This window comes from Podarcis erhardii (assembly GCF_964252035.2).
Source record: "Podarcis erhardii genome assembly, chromosome: 11".
Classification (NCBI taxonomy): Eukaryota; Metazoa; Chordata; class Lepidosauria; order Squamata; family Lacertidae; genus Podarcis; species Podarcis erhardii.
The window spans coordinates 419,791-444,601 of record NC_138501.1 but is presented as its reverse complement, the minus strand read 5'-3'; the positions used below and the strand labels follow the sequence as shown (position 1 = coordinate 444,601).

The window sequence follows — 24,811 nt, the reverse complement described above, 5'->3', positions numbered from 1 at the left end:
TGAAGTGTGATCCTGTCCTCTGGGGTGTTAGCCACCCCTCCCAGTTTGGTGTCATCTGCAAATTTGATCAGGATGCCCTTGAGTCCATCATCCAAGTCGTTGATAAAGATGTTGAATAAGACCGGGCCCAAGACAGAACCCTGTGGCACCCCACTGGTCGCTCTTCTCCAGGATGAAGAGGAACCATTGATGAGCACCCTTTGGGTTTGGTCAGTCAGCCAGTTACAAATCCACTGAGTGGTAGCATAGTCAAGACCGCATTTTACCAGCTTCTTTACAAGAATAACATGGGGAACCTTGTCAAATGCCTTGCTGAAATCAAGGTAGGCTACATCCACTGCGTTCCCTTCATCTACCAGGCTTGTAATTCTGTCAAAAAACGAGATCAGGTTCGTCTGACATGACTTATTTTTCAGAAATCCATGCTGACTATTGGTGATCACAGCATTCCTTTCTAGGTGCTCACAGACTGTTTGCTTAATGATCTGCTCCAGAATCTTCCCTGGTATTGATGTCAGACTGACTGGGCGGTAATTATTTGGGTCCTCTCTTTCCCCCTTTTTGAGAATAGGGACAACATTTGCCCTCCTCCAGTCTGCCGGGACTTCGCCTGTTCTCCAGGAATTCTCAAAGATGACTGCCAGTGGTTCTGAGATCACATCTGCCAGTTCTTTTAATACTCTTGGATGCAGTTCATCTGGCCCTGGAGACTTGAATACATCTAAACTTGCCAAGTATTCTTGTACTATCTCCTTAGTTATTCTGGGCCGTGTTTCCTCTGCTGAATCATTTGCTCCAAATTCTTCAGGTCGGGCATTGTTTTCTTTATCGGAGAAGACTGAGGCAAAGAAGGCATTGACGAGTTCAGCCCTTTCTGTGTCCCCTGTTTGCATTTCACCATCTTCTCCTCTGAGTGACCCCACTGTTTCTTTCTTCTTCCTTTTGCTACGAACATACCCATAAAAGCCTTTTTTGTTGCTTTTAACCTCTCTAGCAAGCCTGAGTTCATTCTGTGCTTTAGCTTTTCTGACTTGGTGTCTACACGTGCTGGCTATTTGTTTGAATTCCTCTTTGGTGGTTTCCCCCCTTTTCCATTTTTTGTACACCTCCTTTTTTAATCTTAGTTAAAATTCTTTAGATAGCCACCCCGGCTTCTTTAGGCACCTTCCATGTTTCCATCTCATTGGTATTGCCTGAAGTTGTGCTTTTACTATCTCCCTCTTAACAAACTCCCAGCCATCATGAACTCCCTTTCCTTTTAGTATTACTGTCCATGGGATCTCACCCAGCACTTCCCTAAGTTTTATGATGTCGGCTTTCTTAAAGTCAAGAAATTGAGTCCTAGTATGCTTGGCTGCTCCTTTCCGCTGTATAGTAAACTTCAGAAGAGCATGATCACTCGCGCCTAATGATCCTTCCACTTCTACCCCACTAACCAGGTCATCAACATTGGTTAGGACCAGATCTAAAATGGCTGTTCCTCTTGTTGCTTCTCCCACTTTCTGGACAACGAAGTTGTCTGCAAGGCCAATGAGGAATCTGTTTGACCTTATGCTCTTGGCTGAGTTTGACATCCAGCAAATATCCGGGTAATTGAAGTCCCCCATTACTACTATCTCCCTTCCTTTCGCATGCTTGGCCATCTGTTCCAGGAAGGCATCATCTATGTCCTCCGTTTGGCTTGGGGATCTATAGTAAACTCCCACAATGAAGTCCCTGTTATTCATCACTCCCTTAATTTTGACCCAAATGCTCTCACTTTGGCTTTGAGGTTCTAAATCTTGGATCTCTTCACAGGTATACACATCCCTGACATATAACGCCACTCCTCCTCCTTTCTTGTCTGGTCTGTTTCTCTGAAATAGATTGTAACCCTCCATTATTACATTCCAGTCGTGGGACTTATCCAGGTCCAGTCGCAGATGACTCTGGGGTTGCACGCTCATCTCGCTCTATAGGCCGAGGGAGTTAGCGTTTGTCTGTAGACAGCTTCCAGGTCATGTGGCCAGCATGACTAAGCCACTTCTGGCGAACCAGAGCAGCACACAGAAACGCCGTTTACCTTCCCGCCGGAGTATAAATCTACTAGCACTTTGATGTGCTTACCACGTTTCCTGTGGTAGCTGAGGTTTACTTTCTCTGGTGTGATGAGAGAGAACAAACCTTACAACCTCCCTGAGATGTAAACACACAGACAGATGGAAAGCCCTTCTTTCTTATTGGCTTGACTATGAAGCAGCCCACTCAATATGGGGAAATCCTCTCAAATACAGAACTGAGAATGCAGAATCAGCAGGGGCCAACCCCGAGACACAGAGTGATATTAAACATTAGTCATACTCTGAGTAAACCCAATGAAATCAATTGAGTTAAGATTTTAGTGGGTCGACTCTTTACTTGGCTATCACCCAAGGATTCTGTCAGGGAAGAGTTAGAAGTTTCCAGTTACTCAGAGGGAGAAAGCATTCCCCAAGGGGGTGGGGAGGGGAGCAGTGAATCTAATAGAAGAGAACAGGAGGAACAACAGGGAGGGATCGGCTGTTCCCAGGAAAGGCAAGGTTTCAGTTCTAGCTCAGATTCGGAGGAGGGGAGATACAGGCCAGCTCTAGCCAGGAGGGTAGAAAAAAGAGTGGGAAAGCGAAGGGAAGGGCGCCTTTGCCATTTTGAGAGTGGCTGGTCATGGAGAAGCAGAGCTCAGAAGGTATCTGAAAGAAGTGACTCAGAGGAAGAATATTTAAGAACCGTTTATAAGATTGTTTTGTTAATACGCAATAAAAAGTTTTATAAAAGAACAAGAAGCATTTGTGTGGTGATATGAAGAGGACAACGACCAGGCCTGACAGAATACCTTCTGCTCTGCGCCTCTTCACTATGAGTAAAGAAGGAGAAGCCAAAATGGAGGGAGCTGTGGCGCCAGTTGGGCAAGGAGAAACCCCAGCGCTCCAGCTAACATTACAGGACTTAGGGCAACAGAACTTACAGTTGAAAAGTCAAGTCGACGTACTATCAGCAGCACTGGGAGAACATAGAACCATGCTGCAAGCGACGTGGGGAGATAGAGGGAGTAAAACTTTTACTATACGTCCATGTAGCTTCAAGGGAGAAAGCTCTGAATACATGGCTTTCAAGACAGAAATTTCTTACATAATTGAGATAAAGGATAAAGAATTTCAATCTGAGCAAGAGAAGGTTGCTTATGTGATTAATTTCTTGGAAGGGAAGGCTAAGGACTGTGTTATACCCCTAATATCTCGAAGGGATGCCGCCCTAGGAAATCTACATATTTTTCTGCGTATCTAGACACGATTTTCTTAGACCCTGCGCATGAAATAACCACAGCTAGGCAGCTGTTGAGAATGAGACAAGGAAAAGACACTGTGGGAGTTTATTGGTCCAACTTTAGTTTGCTGGTGCAGAAATTAAAATGGGATCTAAATTCCCCAACAGTTGCAGCCCTTTTTAGGGAAGGACTGAACAATGAGATTTTAGACCAACTAGCCCAAATGCCAGAACCTAGTTCCTTTGACTCTCTGGTCCGAACGTGCCTGCAATTGAGCCTACGCGTGGAACGCAGGGCTAGTGAAAAGAAGGAACAATGGCGACCACGGTGGCGGAAAAACAATATTATTGAGTACAGAAAGCAGAGCGGGCAACGTGCCAGGACGAGAGCGGCCAGAGCCCATGGAATTAGGAGCAGCCAGACCCCTCCCAGTTACTACCTCTTCCATGGTAAGAGGAAATGCAGGGAGAGGAAGACACGAGACGTTGCTTTGTCTGTGGAAAACCAGGGCATCTGGCACGACAGTGTTGCAATCGTAAAGGATTGTCTCTATCTGGAGCAGACATGGGAGAAGACAATTGCCTGAAGGAACTGCATCAGGGAAACGAAGGTCCCTGGCTGGAAATGGGAGCTTGCAGCCGGGTGGAGGAGCAATAGAAAGCTCTCACGCGGAATCACCTATTCCAGGACTAACGGTGAAGGTGCAACTACAACTACCCAATGGACATAGGGTCCAGGTAGAGGCGCTGTTAGACTCAGGAGCGTCAGCAAATTTCATAGACCAGAAATTGGTACAGGAACACAAAATCGCTTTGTTACCTTTGAATTTCCTACTGCGAGTGAAAACAATCGACGGCAGACCACTACTTTCAGGAGAAGTGACTTACGAGACTCCACCAATGAGAATGGATATGGGTAATCACTCAGAGACCAGGGCATTTCATGTGACCAAACTAGCTGGCCACCCGATGGTGCTGGGCATGAGTTGGCTCAATCGTCATAATCCGGTGATTGCCTGGCATCAAAGGTCTTTGGTTTTTGGTTCGATATATTGTATGACACATTGTTTGGGGCAAAAGGGAAAAATCTCGGTGGAAGTAATGGGAACAGAGGTGGAAGGGAAGTTGATGGGGAATGAAAGTGAGATTCCATCACAATATATTGCTTATTGGGATGTTTTTTGTGAAAAAGAAGCAGATAAACTTCCACCACATAGGCCCTATGATTGCAAGATAGATCTAGTCCCTGGGGCACAGTTACCACCAAGCAACATATATGCCATGTCAGAAGTAGAATCTGCAGCATTGAGGGAATTCCTGCAAAAGAATTTGCAGAGAGGTTTTATTAGAGAATCCACGGCCTCTGGGGGTGCTCCCGTCTTTTTTGTCAAAAAGAAAGGGGAGGAAGGGGCACCGAGATTAGTATGTGACTTCAGAATCCTTAACAGCCAAATGAAGCCTCGCGTGTGCCCACTGCCACGTATAGATGACCTCTTAGAGAGAGTAAGGTCAGCCAAAGTCTTTACCAAGCTTGATCTACGAGGAGCATATAATCTGATAAGGGTCAGAGAAGGGGATGAGTGGAAAACCAGTTTTTGTACTAAGTATGGTGCATTTGAATTCTTGGTAATGCCTTTTGGGTTGCAAAATGGCTCAGGGGTATTTCAAACCTTCATCAATCACGTTTTAGCAGGTATACTGAATCAGTTCTGTGTCTCCTATTTAGATGACCTCTTAATATATAGTGAAAGTATGGAGGAACATGTAAAACATGTCACGCAGGTGTTAGAGAGATTGAGGACCAACAGGTTATATGTGAAGTTAAAAAAGTGTAAGTTCCACACACAAAATGTGGAGTTCCTGGGATATTGCATTTCCCACGAAGGGGTGCACATGGACCCCAGTAAAGTTCAGGCAGTGGTGGAATGGGAGGCACCTAAAACTAAGAAAGATCTACAGAGGTTTTTAGGATTTGCTAATTTCTATCGTAAATTCATAGGTAATTACTCCAAAATCACAACGCCACTGACTGATTGTCAGTCAGTGGCAAGGGGCCATTCAGATGGTCTGAGGAAGCACAGAGGCCTTTGATAAATTAAAGGTGGTGTTTGCTTCAGAAAAATATCTTATGCACTTAGATCCCAGTAAACGTATAAAGGTAGAAACTGACGCCTCTGATAGGGCTATTGGGGCCATTCTGCTGCAACAGGACAAGGGAGGGGACTGGAGATCCTGTGCATTCTACTCTAGAAAATTAAATCAATCAGAACAAAGCTACACCATATTTGATAAGGAACTTTTAGCTGTGCTTGCTGCCTTTAAAGTGTGGAGACATTTTTTGGAAGGGGTATCACATCAGGTGGTGGTACAAACAGATCATAAGAATTTAGAGTATTGGAGAACTGCTAGACAGCTAAACCAAAGGCAAATTAGGTGGGCGGAGTTTTTTGCTGGCTTTAATTTTAGGATTGAGTACATACCTGGGCATCAAAACGTTCGTGCAGACGCGCTATCGCGCAAACCTGAGTATATGGAAGGGGAAGCACCTCCCAAGTTGCGAGAAATGCTGAGATCGGATCAGTGGGGGGGGGGGTGCAGCCGTAGTAGTGGACGGCAGGGAATTCCAGCGATTGACAGTAACAGATGATTTTGCACAAAAGAAAATGGAGGAACTGAGAAAAGGTAGAGGGGAAGAGGAAGGTTTCAAGGAAGAAGGTGGATTGTTGTACAGGAGAGGGGTGCTGTATGTACCTGCAGGTGAACTAAGAGGTAAAGTGTTGAGGCAACATCATGATAACCCGACTGCAGGACATTTTGGTAGAGAAAAGACCCTGTATCAGATCACACGGCAGTTCTGGTGGCCAAAGTTGAGGGAGGAGGTAACGCAATATGTAAGAGGTTGTGAAGTATGTCAACGAGCCAAGGCACCCAGAGCAGCTCCCGCAGGGTTGTTGCAACCTATGCCCACGCCGGGAAGGCCTTGGGATGTGGTGTCTATGGATTTTATAACGGATCTACCGTCATCGCATAGGCAAACAGTGATCTTTGTGGTGGTTGACATGCTAACCAAGATGGCACATTTCATACCATGTGCCAAAATTCCAACCGCACAGGAAACTGCAAAGATGTTTTTAGATAATATTTTTAGGTTGCATGGTATGCCATCACAAATCATTTCAGATAGAGGGGCCCAATTTACATCACAATTCTGGATGAGGTTAATGCAGTTACTAGATGTGGAGCTAAGCCTCACATTGACGAGACACTCGCAAACCAATGGGGAAGCTGAAAGAACGAATGCAACACTACAACAATATCTGAGGTGTTATGCTGGTTATCAGCAGAGCGGGTGGTTAGAGAAATTGAGTCTAGCAGAGTTTGCATATAATAATGCAATGCATGTGTCTACGGGCAGAGCCCCATTTGTGGCAAACTATGGCTTGCACCCAAGGGCATTCCCAGGTCAAGAGGAGCAGTTAGCAGTACCAGCAGCAAACAAATGATAGAGGAGTTGAGGTGTATTCATGAGATATTGAAAGAGGATTTGGAAGAAGCTAAAGAGGCTTACAAGAGAGCTGCAGACAGGCACCGGCGAGTTGGGGAAGAAATCCAAGTTGGGAGCTGGGTATGGCAAGGGACTACCAATATGAGGGAGGTGTAAAAAGCTAGAACCAAGGAGATTGGGACCTTTCCAAGTAAAGGCTCAAATTAACCCAGTCGCTTTCAAGCTTCATTTGCCTGAAAATATGAGAATACACCCTGTATTTCATAGATCTTTATTGTCAGTGTTTGTACCAGCGCATAAGTATCAAATTTCAAGGGAACCACCTCCTTTTCCCACCATGATGGGGGAAGAGGAGACCGAAGTGGAAGAGATATTAGACTCGAGAATAAGTAGGAGGGTATGCTACAACAGCAGCAAGAATACTTATTGCAAAGTACTGGAAGACACAAGATTTACCCACCCGGGAAGAATGGCAGATGAAGGTGATGGACTTCATGGAACTGGCGGAAATGACTGGCAGAATCCGAGACCAGGGAGAAGAGTCGGTGGAAGAAGATTGGAAGAAATTTAAAGTTTATTTACAGAAACATTGTAAAATTAAGGAATGTTAGAAGGAGGCTGGAATGAAGTTATGTGGCTTTAGCAGAAATATTATAAAGGATTAAGTAAAAATAGATTGTTAATGGATGAAAGGAGGAAAGGTAAAGTTACATTATATTAAGATAAATTATAGGATAAAAATTGGGAAAGATGGAAAGGATTTGCTGAAATAGCTAACTGAACTAGAATACAAAAAAGGGAGGTGCGAAGAGGTCAAGGAAACAAGTAAATGAAAGATAAGTTATGGGAAGGTTTGTTGTGTTTTTTAATTGTTTCTATTTTTCTGTTTTTCTGTTTTTTTATAATTTTTTTCTATTCTCTTCTTTCTTTATTGTGATGTGTTATTAAGTTTTTGTTTAACTTGGAATTATCTCTTTCTCTTTTTGTAACATTTGAAACTTTAATAAATATTATTTTTTAAAAAAAGAGAGAATAAGTAGGAGGAAATTACAGTATTTGGTTGCATGGAAAGGGTTAGATGAGTCTGAGAACTCATGGAAACCAGCAGAAAAAATTAACGTTCCAGAATATGAATAATATTTAAGAACCGTTTATAAGATTGTTTTGTTAATACGCAATAAAAAGTTTTATAAAAGAACAAGAAGCGTTTGTGTGGTGATCTGAAGAGGACAACGACCAGGCCTGACAGATTCCAAGCAGAAACATAGTTAAAACATGTTAGGCATATTATACACTACAATACCATCAGTTTGAGACTTTGACTTTCATCTTGCTACTGTGAGTAATGCAAAGCCAAATACTATCATAAGAATATATGTGAAGGCTTCAACCCAGCAGTCTTATGAATGCAGCAGCCTTATGAACAGGTCTCATCTGAACTAAAAAAATATTTTCTGGAAACAAACAACAAAACATACACACTGATTTTACTGAAGTGTGGGCATGCTTAATAAGGGAGGAAATGGGTGCTTTTAAATTCATATGTAAAAAAAATTTTTTTCATTGCATGTTAATGCTGGTAAACAAAGCATTAAAAAACAAATGACTAAAAGACCAAGGTTAGATTTCAGACATTTTTGGTGTTATAGGATGGGAATGGCAAGCTGGTTACCCATAACAGTTAGCGAGAAGCATATCAGTGAATTTATATGGGCTATCTCTTTCAGTTTGTACTTCTGAAAATATCTAAAAGCTTGAGTTTTTCAAGGGCATTTGACAGATTCCTGATCAATTACGCAATAGAATGGATTTTTTTTCAGATTATGGACTAATGCAAGCCTTCAGAATTTTTAGCCACCAAGATGAAGTAGCCCATTTACTATGTATTTTTTTCCAATACAGGCAGGAAACTACAAAGTTTAAATGAGACCCTAGAGGACCACCACAGGTGGTTGCTAAGAAGCATTTGGTTTGGTTGTCACAATGCAGGTTTAGATTAAAATGTACAATCCTCAATAAACCATAATGGAATTGCATTTGATATAGTTTTGCTTCACAGAACATATGTTGTCTCACCAGTGCCAAAGCTTTCTTCTCCACAAAGCGAGCATCGACCAGAATCCATCAAATTTGAGAAGAACCTCCAGCCTGCTGGTGTTTCATACACGGGGACTTTCATTGATTTTGCCACCCTAAAAAGACATCAGATAACACCACATCATCATGATGGTCAAGTGGTTTGCATGCATAGATGCCAACTTATTCTATCAAGGTGTGGTGTTTGATCTACTCCCACATACTATGCCTTATTATGGATTATAGTTTTGTTAGCAAATCCCAGACTAAGGTTGAAATCTGATGCATGTGGAAACAAGACACAGATTTGCTGCAAATTCAAAATTATAGGCCTATCACCTTGTTAACCAGTGCAGTTAGGGAAAATGTACAGAACTCGTTCAAATATATGTTGGAAGTGTAAGGAAAAGGAAGGGACATTTTAGCATATGTGGTGGGATTAATGTAATTAAAATTAAAAAAATATGTAATTGTCAGGGAACTGCCATCAGAGACAGAGGTGGAGGGAAGGCTCCAGAGCGATGCCGGAGAGGGTCCCAGCAGGGAGAGAGGCAGCCCATCTGCTGGGGAAGGAAATCAACGTAACACCAGGAGAGAAGGGGGGCAGATGTGGGAATCGGAGAAAAGGCTCCAGGACTCTTCAACAGAGACTAGTGGGGAGAGCACGGGTACTCCGCTGCCCACACCCTACCTGCGCAGAAGACTTCCGCGCAGGGAGAGTAGGAGGAGACTTGGCGTCAAAGAACTTTTTTGCTGGAAGAAGTTTAAGAAACACCCACTGACGGAGTCTGCCAGCGACTGAGACAGCCACGTAGTGAAGGGCTGTCCAGACAGAAAGGGTTCAACCAGGCAACCAAGCCAAGAGTGGCGGCAACTTACGCATGAGCAACCCCCTAGAACCATTACAGTAATGTAATTTAAAAAATTGGGAAATGATATACAATGAATTGAAGAAAATGTTCCATTTAACATTTGTTAAAAAACCTGAGGCATTTTTGTTGGGGATTGTAGGGAAAGACCTGCCAAAAAAGCTGAAAAACATCTTCACGTATGTGACAATGGCCGCGAGAGTTCTGGTAGCACAAGGATGGAAGACTGAAGAAACCCCAACTAAAGAATCATGGCAAGAAAAATTGATGGACTATGCAGAACTGGCAAAACTGACATATAAGCTACGGGACAAGGATAACTGTGACTTTAAAGATGAATGGGAACCCTTTACAAAGTATCTAAAGACGCAACAAAGTGAACTGGACTCCTTCACAGGTTTTGAATAAACATTCAGCTAAATAGTTTGAGGATCTATACAACTTTGTAACATGCAGGAAACAGCAGTCCAAAGACTGGAACTGAGGGAAGTCGGGGGGTGGGGGGGTTTGTGGGGGGGAGGGGGGAGGAAAAATGGGGGGGGGGAACAAGGATGATATGTTTTTGGATAATATGTCTTGTTTTAATTTTGAATAAAAAAAAACTTTTTTTAAAAAAAAAACCCCAAAAACATACTGACTCCTCCTTGATTGGGAAGTCAAGGAGGAGGAAGCTAAGTCCGCAATGATCACATGGGCCCAAGACTTTGGTTACAACATAGAGATGAGCCAATAGGAACACCTATGGAAAGTAAATTGGAACTTTATGGCATGCTATACGTTAAGGGAAAACCTTCAAATGATGTTATACTGCTGATATTTAACGCCTTCTAAACTCTCCAAAATGTACAAAAGTGTCCCTAACACAAGTTGGAGATGCGGAGAATCAGGTAGAACCACGCTACATATGTGGTTGGTTTGTAAAAAGATCAAAACCTTACATACATACTCAGCTTCAATAATGTTAAATGCATCCTTCCCCCCAAAAAACCAGAATCATTTTTATTGGGTATTAAAGGACCAGATATAGCCAGGAGGATGAGGAAAATCTTTCTGTATGCCACCAAAGCCACGAGAGTACTTATAGCAAAACATTGGAAGAGTGACAAAATCCCCCATCAGATCAGAATGGTTACTAAAATTGGTAGAATATGCTAAACTAGATAGTCTCTTGGAAAGATTAAATATAAGCAAAAACAGGAGTTAATCGATAACTGGAAACCTCTAAAGAGTTACTTAAAAAATACAGTAAGTGTTGCAATCTGAACTCGGTAGCAGCTTTTGAATAAGCTCTGTAAATAAAGGTTAATGGGTTTACACACACACACACACATTAATATTTTATTATGATTTTGCTGATAAATTTAGGTTTATCAGAGCAAAAAGATGTTGAGAAGGATGGGAAGTCAAATATATGAAGATATATATTTCTTTATTGGTATTTTTTATTTTGATGAGCTTGATTTACAGACTATGTCTTTGATGTATGGATCTAACTATGGTAAATAAAGCATAATAATAACAAAAATAAAAAGGAGTCAGGGAACTCTGGCTGAACGTAAACTAGAATATTTGCAGTGAAGTCAGAACACAAGAGGAGGAGAGGACGAAAGACGTGAGGAGGCGTGCCTGGCCCAAGTGCTTATCTACAGCTTCATAAGCCATGGATTATGAAGCCTTAGGCAATCATCCCAATATGGTCACTGGCTTCTCCTTGATCTTCCTGTGCTGAACTGCTTGTGGCAATGATCCAAGCTTTTATTTTGGTTCCGTTTAGATGTTAAATTCCAAAGTTTATGAAACTGAATGTAAATGGGAAAATCTCCATAGAGATTTCCAGGCAAAGGCGGAATCTAAAGGTGAGATTAGGTTTTGTAACTACATCCACTCAAGTTAGGAAGATCATTTAAAAGAAGTCGAAATGTGCTCCGAGAAAAAGCAGTTACACATTTTCATTGCAACATCCAAATATATCCCAGGAATGATCCAGTCCAAGCTAAGTATGTTTAAAACTTCCCCACTGATTTCATTGGCAAAGGGTTAATCAAGTCTCCCATTGAAATAAGTTGAGTTTATTTTCTTTTAATTTTCTTCCCATTACACACAATTGTCTGAGTTTTGCATAAAGTGTTACACACCCTGTGATTCAGGAAATTCTCAAGAGTTAGCCAAGAATTGTAAGTCTCAATATCCTTTTTCTCCCTAAACAAAAGATATATTTAGAGACATCTCCCCCCCCCAAAAAAATGATTATCTCCAAATCTTATATGTTGTTTTTGCAACATAGCTAGAGCACACAATAGACCAAAATAAATCTTATGTTGATCAAAGAGAGTTGGTTTTAAAAATAATAACTGAGAAAGCATATCTTTCTCGGTTTTGGCTTTCCCATCTTCCAGGTGTCAGCTGCATATTAAAAAAACAACAACTTATGTTGACATGGGAGAGGAGAGCCAGAAACCCCTGCAAAATATACGCCAGTACTTCACTGGCACACATTTTACTCTTGGGGCACTTAGGGCTGGAAGGCACCACATGACTGGCTAAGTGATTTGTAGACAGCTATGGAGGTGATGGTACAGGATTCAGAATATCTTGGGCTTGGAGTGAAATAAACAAGCATCAACAACATTGTTCCAGAACATGTCCCTGGTTCACTCAAAACTGATCTAGTTCTTCTATATGTTTGATATTGGCAATGAACAACCAGACCCGAGCCCAGGTGCCCAGTGACTGGTGCGCCAAGAGCAGGCCAGGCCCAGAGGGAGACTGCACAAGGAGGACACCCTGGAAGAAAAGAGAGTGCCGCACCCCCCCCCCCCGCCGCAGTTTGGTTTTTATTCAAAACCTCCTCTCTCTCTTTTTGAGGAGGGCCACTGCCGCCACAGCCATCATTGTTATTTTTATTTTTAATCTTAATTCCCTTTCCTTAATTTTTAAAAATATTTCTTAATAACACATTTTTTCCTTCCCCCCAATTTTTTTACCTCAAGTTTTTCTGTTAAGAATTAAAATGGCGGCGCCCAGAAGAGAGCCCTGAACCAACACAAGGCCACTTCCTGGGATTGCCGCTTCACCCCTGACTTTCTGTTCTTTTTTCTTTTCTTTATTTTTCTTTTCTTTATCTTTATCTTTTACTATTCACTTTTTTTATATCTCATTTTTTAAAATTAAATAGGGGGAAAAAGAATGACATAAAAATCGGAGTCCTTTTTTGTTTGCTTGTTTGTTTGTTTGGGGAGCCCTTCCCCTCCGCCATCCTATTACTATCACCATCCTCTTTTAAAACAAAACGTTTTCTCCTTATTATTGTCATTGCTATTGCTATTTTCCCATTCCTCACCCTTTTTTCTTTTTCTCTCCCTCCCCCCTTCTTTGCCTTTTTCTCTTTAAAGAGAATACACACCCACCCACCCACCCACCCATTATTTTCCCCCTCTCAGAGGGGTTTTCTACATATTTTTTATTTTATTTTACTTTTTACTTTGAACATTTGAGATAGATAGCCACACACACACACACACACACACACACACACATACACACTATTTTCAGGCACCACCGCCTCAACATCTTCATATTTTCCTTTTCCTTTTTCCTTTCTCCTTTTTGATTTCTCTTTCTTTCTTTCCTCTTAAATGTCCTACCCCATCCATCCCCCTCCCTCCTCTCTTTCCTCTCCTCCTCCCAACAAATAATAATAATAGCAATAGTAAAAATCACAGACCTACACACATATATCTCCCCAATCACTTTCAATAGTAACCCCCCCCCCCACACACTTTGTGGCCACCTACCTCATACTATAACTTGGACCACCACTGCAATTTTTTTTATCATTACTAATACTATTCTTTCCCTTTTTCTATCCCTCTTTCTTTCTCTCTTCTTTCTCTCGCCTTTATATTTTACTCTAATTTCCCCTCCCTTTTTTGTTTTTTCTCTCTTTTTCTTCCTCTTCCGCTTTCCCTTTTGCCTTTGTTTTGTTTTGTTTTGTTTTGTTCCTAAACACAACCTTGCCAGTCTTAATTTGTAACTCTCTACTACAAATCCCTAACCCCCTTTCCCACCCTTAACTGGACCCCACTCCCCCCCCATTGTGCGCATGAGTGTGTAGGTGTGTATGCACAGGGATATCCACAATAACCCCCCTCCTCCCTCTGGCCCCACTCCCTCTGTCTCTTGCATCTCTGCCCCTTAACCCTTTTATGTCAACTGTTTGTCTGTTGGTCTACGTGACTGTCTGTTTGTCTGCCCCCTGCTTTGCCAACACCGCTGAGGAACCACAGAAACTCCAGAGAAGCCCTGAAAACACAGTCCAGATGCTAAAAAATGGCCGCCTAATCCAGACGTTCTGTAAAAGCCACCAGTCAACAACGCCTGTTCAGCTCAGCAACCCAACAACACCCAGGAACCACCACCACCACAACTCCTAATTATAACACACACCACTCCAAGAGGACACCAAGCAGATCTCAAACCAGGATCATCAGGGAGACTGAGACAGCACCAACCAGGGAGATGGTGAACAGCACTGAGACCACAACACTCCCCCAAGATGACAACAACCTAACAACAAAACTTGAGGGAAATGGAGCTGAGACTAGCAGAACAATACAATACAAATCTTTATTACAGTCACAGACCAGCATAAAAGGGTGCAATAGAGTCATTTAAAATCTGAAACGTGTTTTGTAAAGCTAAAAGGTACTAAAACAGAAGGTGAATATAAAAGTCTATAAGAATTTAAAAGAAGCTAAAAGAATCCAAAAGGAGGGTCAGGAATATTGGGCGGGTGTGGAACAGCACAAAAGGTTGATATATAAAGGCTTTAACTATCATTTACAGAGCACTCTGATATGTTCATTAATGACATGAGAGAACTTGGTATCCTTATTTCTGTAACATTATTATTGTTTATAAAACCCAATAAAAAAACCTTTTTAAAAACGTAATGCTAATCTAGGCTGCATCAGCAGAAGTATAGTGTCAAGATCAAGGGAAGTTCAGTTTGGTTTGGTTTATTGTGTTTTAGCAAACAGCCATTACATGGGAAGTAATAGTACCACTCTATTCTGTCCTGGTCAGATCACATCTGAAATACAATGTCTAGTTCTGGGTGCCATGATTTAAGAAGGGTGTTGATAAGCTGGAATGTGTGCAGAGGAGGCAACTAAGGGTCTGGAAACCAAGCTTTATGAGGAACGGCTGAAGGAACTGGACATGTTTAATCTGGAAAAGAGAATACTGAGAGGAGAATTGATAGCCATCTTCAAATGTCTGAAGGGTTGTCACATGGAAGATGAAGCAAACTGGTTTTCTTCTGCTCTGGAGCCTAGGACCTGAACCAATGGTTTCAAGTTACAAGAAATAAGATTCCAACTTCTGACGGCAAGCGCTGTTCAGTAGTGGAATGTTCAACCCTTCACTGGGGGTTTTAAAGCAGAGTTTGGATGGCCATCTGTCCTGGATGCTTTAGTTGAAATTCCTGTATTGCAGGGGGTTGGGTTCCTTCCAACTCTATGATTCTATGATACCACATTGTACTTGCTATCACTGTCTCTTCCATTGCACCAAGTGAGAGGAAGTTAAGCATGATTTAAGTCATACTGTTTCTTTCTGCAAAGCTGGGCTAGCTGGTGCATTCGCCTGCCACATGTCTTTTCCTGGTACACATGAGAAACAAATCTGAATAAATACTCTCTAAAGACACCAGGGTCCTATAAAGCATGTCTACAAAAATTTCCAACATTAAACATTGCCATTTTTTGTAAGCACAAAACCACTAACTTGTTTTAGTAGATTATTTATATGAGGGGGACATTAAACTTGCTTTCTCCCTCTGCTTCAATGCTACTTCAAAAGTTTATACTGCTTATATATACACAAAGATTCACACACAACAGTTTGCAGCAGATTATGTTCCAACCTCTTCTTGCTGAATGGAACAAAGTGTTTGATTCACTCTTATAAGATGCTTGGAATGTACTGTGTATGTACTAGGTAATCTACCAAAAACACTTATCTTTACTGTCAGCGTTACAGAGAAATGCAGTGAGTTCCTGTCTGTAGTTTTGCTTGCATGATGACGACATATATTTCTAGGCTGCAGGAGCCCATACACAGAGTTGCCCTAAAAAGCCAGCAGGCATAAAGACTAAAACTTGGAAATAATTTCTATTTAATGTAAATAGGGGTGGGCAGTTGGGGCTGCATGGCAGCATTTAGTAGAGCTAGAGCCAATGATGGTCAGACAAAAGTGTTCCAGATCAACTAATCCAGAATAAAGACCACCGTGCTTCAACTTTCACCATTGCTGGATGTGAAGGCGATCTGGCTGCGACGTCTGTCACCCCATTGATCACCAGGGTTGATTTGACTGATCTGGCTGGCCAGGCGGGTGTCTCCTTCCTCCCTCATCACTCCATGTGCGTCCCTCCCGAAGCTGTGCACTCAGTGGAAGAGGACGACCATCCCAGATAAAAGGAGTGCACCATTCTTCGGTCAAGGGTATACGATAGCTGTGCTCCCCTGCTAGAACCTCCAAACAAACTTTCACCATTGCTACTAAAGATTGGAATTCCCAGTGCTATGCTGTCTACTTAGAAGTAATCCCACTGGGTTTGATGAAGTTACTCTCAAATAAGCACTGCTTTTTCAGGGGGGCTCAGGGGTACACATACCCCTAAATATTTTGTGAATCTAAGTTTGGCCTCATTCAGGGCCAGTATTTCAGTATGAGTAGGAAATTGAGAGTACTGTACCCCTAAACAGTTTTTAAGGGGGAAAAGCACTGCAAATAAGTATGCAGAGGATTTTTATTTATTTTTGTGTAACAGAATACAGCTGGAAAGCAAGTGAAAGTAATTCCATTCTAATTTTAGTGTGCTATACTTACACGCGGTACAGCTATCTACATGTACACATGCACACCAGAAATCTACCAACTTTTTCTCAGACAGCTGGCAGAAAAACATCATTTCTTCAATCCATACAACCAGATTTTTCTCTCCTCTCCCGCACAATATCAAATGATTTTTCCCCCACATAGAATACTGCCTTTCCAATTACTCTTGAAACCACACAAAAAGAGGAAACTACTTTAAAAAGCCCCAGCAGGGGTGGGGTGGGGAAGGAGCAGGAAGTAAGGAACTTTGATAGAATGGGGAAATGAGGCAACTGCATGAGGTTCCAGGGATCATCAAAAAAAAAAAAAAAAAAAAAAGCTTGTGGTCCACTTATGGTGTTATTAAACAGTAGCAAAACTTGTTATATGAGCCCAAGGAAATTTTAGCATTGATATTTTCCTTGAACAACATCTCCCATATCAGTGCATGGCAAACTGCTTCTGGAACTGAGTGGCATTTCAAAAGCAGTTTGTGATAGTGGGGCTCAACTCAGCAGCAACCGGTCTCAAGGAGAGGCATGAAGCAGGAGCTTTGCCCTCCTTGTACTGGCAGCTCCAACACTTGCTGGGAGAGGGCAATGGCAAAGTCAGGGGAGCACACCTAAGGAGTGTCAGTGCCAGCGAGTGACAGCACCCATGCCAGGAGGAGGGAGCTGCCACCCAACCACCTCTCATGCATCACTACTGAAACTCAGCTGCTTAAAGAAGTAAAACATTCCAGTAGGATAGGAGAAGCCTCCTGTATTTACAGGGCAATTTTATGCATGCTTATTCAGAAACAAGTCTGTGCCTATTAAAAAAAATTAGTATTGCAGTATAGGATTATTTGGCTCTCCTTTGAAGGAAGTTCAAATGTGTATTCTTATTTAAATAGCAAATACAGTGGTACCTCAGGTTACATACACTTCAGGTTACAGACTCCACTAACCCAGAAATAGTACCTCGGGTTAAGAACTTTACTTCAGGATGAGAACAGAAATCAAGCTCCGGCGGCACAGCGGCAGCAGGAGGCCCCATTAGCTAAAGTGGTGCTTCAGGTTAAGAACAGTTTCAGGTACCACTGTATATGTGAAATTCCAATGTAGGCTGCATGGTATGTGTGTTTTAAAAAACTGACACCAACAACTACACAATAATACTAACTCCTCTTAAAGCAGAAGAAGTCAAAATATTGTATAAAAATCTGCTGCATCTTTTAAGTTCAGAGAAACTAAAATGAAAATATACTTAAAAAGAAAAGCTTTTTTATTTCAATACTTCCATTCTTCGCTCCAGTATTTCTTGACCCCAATAAAGGTATACATCCAGCAGGCAGGCTGGTTGTCAACAGTTATCCCCAATGCCTATGCCGAAACCTTTACATCTGTAATCAAGAAAGTTGTGGCCTGGTTAGATCCAAAGTCCTGTTGTCCTGTCTATCTGGGAGTCAGATAAAGCGGGGAGGTGGTACGCAGCCCATGCAACATGGAAGATTCAAGGGTGTGTAAGCTTCTTCATACTTTCTTCATCTTCATAAAGTCACCGCAAATGTCTATGGTAGCAGCACAGAACTATGCTGTGTGGATGACCACAAGACATCAGGCATGTCTTATGGGAATAAGCCTGGAATTAAATGGAGATTCATAGCCAATGTCTATGCACAGGACTGCAGTCTTAGTCTATTACTTCTAGTAGAATCCTTCAAGGGGAGCAATCATGAACATTTCCTTCTCTCTGCCACAAGCATCCTCTCTCTATAGTGTCTTAAACCACCAGGAATTTGTGAGCAATAGTTCAAGCAGCATTTCACTCTGCAATCCCTCTGATCATACCTAGAATTTCTGAATTAAGATAAGAACTTTCAGGTTTATTTTCCCTCTCTGTTCTAAGTGCTGGATTCTCATGCCTGTACTTCTCATTTGACCCTATTAACACTGTAACAGTGGCAAGTTTAGGCTTCTGGATATCGTCACTCTGAATGTACTGTGTTCCCTTAAAAGGTATAAAGTTTATACACTCAGAGGAGAACCAAACAACTGCCAATCCCCCATAAATGGTCAAGTGTTACAGCTGTTACTTCCATCGTCTCAAATTTATGAACTGAAAAAGCACTGGGATCTTAGGCCTTCGCAAACAGGACCGATAACTGGAAGCACTGAGCTGAGGAAGCGTACAACAGGAATGAAGCAAAAGAGGCAATCTAATCCAGCCCCTTTGCCAAATGACAGGAAATTACAGAGTAAACAGTCTTGAATAGTGTGCGCAAGCAAGCGACCCCACAGGCCAACTTGTGGGAACTCAGCTTGACCTTGTTCACATATCCACTGCCTACATTTCCAAAAGAGCTCCACTTGGAGAAACCTTGCCATCAGTCTTATGGAAAACTGGATTTTGACTGAAAAATTCAGGATGACCTCTAAGACCAAGAAGAACAGCTAAGCTCAAAAAGATATCAGAAAGTAATTGACAGCATGGACCAAACTGACCAAGGGCTTCTAAGAGAACATTTTGAACAAGACTGCAAACCAGGAGTAACAGTAGAAAATCATAAGGAAAAGAGACCTTTGCTGGAAGAAGGTACAGTGGTACCTTGGGTTACATACGCTTCAGGTTACATACGCTTCAGGTTACAGACTCTGCTAACCCAGAAATAGTGCTTCAGGTTAAGAACTTTGCTTCAGGATTAGAACAAAAATCGTGCTCCGGCGGCACGGCAGCAGCAGGAGGCCCCATTAGCTAAAGTGGTGCTTCAGGATAAGAACAGTTTCAGGTTAAGTATGGACCTCTGGAACAAATTAAGTACTTAACCTGAGGTACCACTGTATACAATGCAGCAGCTGGTGTATCTCATTGTCTTCTGAAGTACATCCTTGATCTGGTGCCTTCCCTTGATGCAAATGACTATTTTTGGATTCCAGATTTATTGGCTTATTGTTGGTAAAATTCCAGGTTCACTGATGTCACAATATAAATCACTTCATTCATTAATCCTGACTTGCAGCACAATTCGATTCAGGTTTACTCAGAAGTAACTTCCATACGATACAATACGACACAATAATTGTCACTGTCCCATACAGAACAACGAAATTGAAAAAATCTACATCAGACATTAAAAACCCAACAAGCCTGCTATCCCAGCTATCCCAACCTGGTTAGCCCCCTAAAAACTCTGATACCCCATAATTAAATACAATACACTCCTTTGGAGACTGCCTTACACTGTGTTTAAAACCAAAATCGCATTGGAATAGAAACTGTTTCTCAGGCAGCTAGTCCTAGTCTTTATAACCCTGTACCTTCTTCCAGAAGGCAGAAACTGAAAGAGATAATTCCCGGGGTGCGCGCTGTCCTGCACTTTCTCTGCAGCTTTCTTGTGGCACCTGGAAGACAAGCTAAGCTCTAGGCAACCAAGTTAGTTGGCCCCCTCTTTGTCCCTGTTGGTTCACTCTTGATATACAATGTTCGGGAGAAGGGAGGATAATAAATCTAAATAAAATCATCATCACCACTCACCACCATCTTGGTTGACTTGGTTAGCTGAGAGATGGAACTGTGGAGAGAGTGTTTGGATCAGAAGAAAGATAAAGAACCAAACTGGATGCAACAGCTCTGCATACCAAAACATGGGATTGTCCCAATCATGTGGTAAGGGGTGGTTGTCTGCCCACCTCACGCCTCTCTCCAAGCTATGAAATAAAAGCAGCTAGGCAGAGGAACCATGGTATTCTATTAAATTAGTTCCTGGAATAATAAAACTCACTTTATTTCAATGGAGCCCCTAAAGTTGTGGGAAAATACTCCTGTGCCAAAAGAGCATTCATATAGTATCTCCTTCCTCCCCGTTTAGGTCAGGAAGTTCCTGTGTATTAAACATATCAGTAGAATCCCATCCCGCCAAAAAACCACCCCAAAACAAAGAGTGTGTCTTTGTGTGTGTGTGTGTGTGTGTGTGTGTGTGTATCTAACACTGAGACCTAGATGTCTTGAGCTGGAAAGGATATGGAAAAAGATAATTATTTCAAATAATAAATAGATTTGTTGTTGTTGTTTAGTCATTTAGCCATGTCCGCCTCTTCGTGACCCCCTGGACCAGAGCACTCCAGGCATTCCTGTCTTCCACTGCCTCCCGCAGTTTGGTCAAACTCATGTTGGTAGCTTTGAGAACACTGTCCAACCATCTCATCCTCTGTCGTCCCCTTCTCCTTGTGCCCTCAATCTTTCCCAAATAAACTGCTTTCTGATTTTGCAATATGTATGGGAAAGTTGGCATGTGCCCCTCTGGATTTTAGCACAATTGTTTATTAAGGAAATAAAAGGTTCTCAGGGACCATATTCAGTACAACCACCAGTTTAGAACATTTCTTTCAAACAACTCAATTTAAGGAAACCAATATCACCAAATGGCTGTTTGGTGACTTAAAATAATTTGTAGGAGGACCACAGAATTCATAGGGAGCACAGGATTGTTGGTTAAGGCTCCCACTCAGGCCTCAGATGGAGGGGAAAGAGTTAAGCAATAATTGTCTTTCCTCTCTCTTCCTCTACAGCTCAGTTTCCAGGCACTCACCCAAATTCTGAGGGGAATCCTCTGTGGCCTGGCTGCAGCCCTTACAATCTATCTACCAGTCAACACCCACTTCCTGTCCCCCTGCAGCTGTTAGAAGTTGTGGAAATGGGTTTTTTAAATTATTATTTTAATTGCATTAATTTTACCAGGGCTTTTTTCACTCAGAACTTGTTGGTACTCAATTCTAGCACCTCTCAGGTGGGCACCATTGCCATTATAAGAGAACAAAGGAGGTTTCATGGTGAGTTCCGGCACCTCTTTTTCTAGATAAATAGCATTGGATTAATCATAAACATATGTATAAACTAACACATAACCATACAAACAACAACAGAACTATACATGGAACATATCCAGTATAAAGAACAAATTACAAAGATGCGGTTACTTACATACAGCCAAGATTTTACAATGAGTTTATATAGCCTAACCACAATGAGGAAGCCATGCCTCCCTCAAGTTGTGCAAAGTTTGAGAGAGTAAAATAATTATTCTTGAAAAAATAAAATCATTTTAACTCGTCACCTGAAATAAATTAGGGTATTTATACTAACTGAGCATCTCTGAGAAGGATATTCCATAACTGGATTAAAGGTAAAGGACCCCTGAACAGTTAAGTCCAGTGAAAGGCGACTATGGGGTGCAGTGCTCATCTCAGCTTTCAGGGGGAGCTGGCATTTGTCTGCAGACAGCTTCTCCAGGTCATGTGGCCGCAGTGGTACCTATTTATCTACTTGCACTGGTATGCTTTCAAACTGCTAGGCTGGCAGGAGCTGGGATAGAGCAACGACGTGCGGATTCCAACTGCCGACCTTGCAATCGGCAAGCCCAAGAGGCTGAGTGGTTTAGACCACAGCGCCACGCATGTCCCTTTATAACTTTATAAGTGAAGTGCACATCAGTGAAGACTTTATCCTTAGTCCAACCACTGAAGGCAGAGGCACTTCAAACAGGGCCTCAGACAATGAACTCAATGAACAGGATAGTTTCAGATAGCTGCTATCAGATGGTATCTCACCAGTCTTTTTAAAAAAACTTCCCTGAGTGCGCATTATCTTCCATGTCTAATTTGAAGTGCTGATGCTTTCCTTTAAAACCCTAAAACAGGGGTAGTCAACATGGTACCCCTTCAGAGATTGCTTGTTTACAAGGCTCACAACATCCTAAGCTGGCTAAGCTGCCTGGGGCTGATAGGAGTTTTTGTTCAGCAATGTCTGAAGGTTAGTGCCATCCAGGAGCTTTCAGCTGTCCTTTTCTCCCTTCCTTAGTGAGGGTGGCAGAGCCTCCATTTTCAGCAAATGAGAGCAGCTTTGAACAAGCCCCACCCAACAGCAGGCTGCATAGGACCACAAGGAGCTTGTCACATATCTCACTCTTTCCCTCGTGTTTGCATGCATCCTCCCCACGACTGTGTTCTTTTCTCTGTCCATCATGGGTTCAATACATGAATGAACACTTCCTTCAAATTCACAACTGTGCAAGGGTAGAAAGCATTGCCAGGGGGTTTCCTCTGTGAGTCTGTAATGAGGCAAAGTCATATCTATCAGGCAGTCAGAATCAGAACTGCCCTGAACTGGTTGGCATATAGACCATGGCACACATGGCACAGGCAGATTGCAACAGGCCTCAGCAGAGAGTGTGGGATTTGGGGACCACAGTTTCCAGTCAGGCCTCAAAGAAAGAGAAGGGGCCCCAGGTTTTCAAAAGAACCGAGGTTTTCCTTTCTCTTCAATTGTTCAGCTACCAGCCAAGCTCCAAGGGAATCAACCAAACATGCTGCATCTCAATTAACATCAATTTCCTGTTTCCTCCTCTCAGGGCTGTCTTTACCCGGGTGTGCAAGGGGTGCGGGGCACCTGGGCGCCAAATTCTGGGGGTGCCAGGCGCCTGTTGCTGAAGCCGCCTAAGTTCTTAACTTTTTCAGCAGGGGGCCGGTCCACTGTCCCTCAGACCTTGTGGGAGACCAGACTATATTTTGAAAAGAAAAGCGAACGAATTCCTATGCCCTACAAATAACCCAGAGGTACATTTTAAATAAAAGCACACATTTTACTAATGTAGAAACACCAGGCAGGCCCCACAAATAACCCAGAGATGCATTTTGAATAAAAGGACACATTCTACTCATGTGAAAAGACGCTGATTCCCGAACCGTCCACGGGTCGGATTTAGAAGGCTATTGGGCTGGATCCAGCCCCTGGGCCTTAGTTTGCCTACCCATGCTCTTAACTACCTGACATGAAATAATAAATAATTTTAATCAAGCTAGAAAAACAAAATACATTGGGGCTGTGATGGCCTGGGAGTCCAATTCAGAGGCTGAACCGGAGGAACCCCAGCCTGCACAGGAGTCCCCGCCTCCAGGGCCGGCTGAGCTGGGGCAGGGCCTTGGATATGAAGCACCTGTGCCGGATCCTCAGGAGCAGGCACCAGGTGAATCCACTCTGGCTCCAGAGGTGATTGAGGACACAGTGCCTACAGGTGCTCCTCTCCCAGCCCTGTCAGGGGAAGGCGAGTCTCCCCCTGGGCCCAGTAACCCTCCAGCCTCTCCTGAGCTGCAGAGGCTCAGGGCAGGGAGGTGGAGGGAACTGGTTTCTCCCAGGAGGAGTGCTCGCCTTAAGGCCAGGAGAGGCGGGTCTCCTGGGGGCCGGGGCCGCCCCTGGCCTCAGAGAAGATAAAGGCCAGTCAGCCCGGTCCCAGGTTGCGGGAGCAACGTTGTTGAAGAGCTGTTTCGGCCAGCACCCAGACCTGCACCTTCAGAGTTCCTGTCCTTGCCTGGCTCCTCGCTTCAGACCCTGCTCCGCCCTTGGAGGACAATCTACAGACCATTGACCCAGGACCCTGACCTCGCCTCTCGGTAACCTTTCCCCCCCGGACCAGCACAGGGGCTCTGCTACAGCCTGCGCCCGAGGCTCTTCGGCGACAATGGAGGCGGCTCCATCTCCAGTGCCGCCGCCACCACCACTACCACCTTGGAGACTGAGCAACAGTCATCTCTGCTACCGCCCACGGCGGAGCCCTGGCTGGGACGAGAGGAGCATGGGGAAAAGCAGCAGCGGTGGCAGAAGTGACAGCATCTGAAGGCAGAAAGGTGGTGGCGGGAAGGTGCTCACGGTGGAGCTGCACAGGCTGCTGCTGCTCCTCCTGCAGAACAGGCAACGGGGCGGCTCCTGCGGAGAAGGACAAGGGGCGGCAATCATTGCCACCCCTCACAGCTGTGGCAGCACCTCAGAGCAAGCCCAAGTCAGGCTTGGCGGCGAAGCAGCAGCCGCTGGCACTGCAGAGACCTTGGGAGAGCGCGAGGCGGAGAAGGAGGCGAGGCGAGTGAGGAAGCATCAGCTGGGCGCTCAAGGAGCAGAAAAGGGGATACAAGCAGATGCACCGCCTGCTGCTGCTGGGTACCTAGCGCCCCCGCCCTGCCTTGCCTCGGCACGCAGCTTGGGCTGCAGCAGCCTCTAGGGGTGGCCCCATGGGAGTAGTGGAGGGGGGCTGCCCCGTAGCAGAGGGCGCTCTTCATAAACCAAGGGATGCCTGCCTCACCTCGAGCGTTTCTTCTCCTAGGAACTCTTCTCCCACCTCTTCCTCTATAAAAACATCTCAGCCTCTCCCCTCCCTGACCTGCAGAGCCC

The 24,811-nt window shown here is 43.4% G+C and overlaps 1 protein-coding gene across 2 annotated transcripts in view; it reads right to left on the bottom strand.

Moving 5' to 3' along the window:
* The window catches only part of PGM5 (phosphoglucomutase 5), a 112,187-nt gene that overhangs the window by 31,380 nt on the left and 55,996 nt on the right, over positions 1–24,811 (bottom strand). For both annotated transcript variants that reach the window (XM_081881003.1, XM_081881004.1), the window contains exon 7: positions 8,861–8,976. In XM_081881003.1, the coding sequence (XP_081737129.1) occupies positions 8,861–8,976 (116 nt within the window). The remainder of the gene's footprint in view (positions 1–8,860; positions 8,977–24,811) is intronic.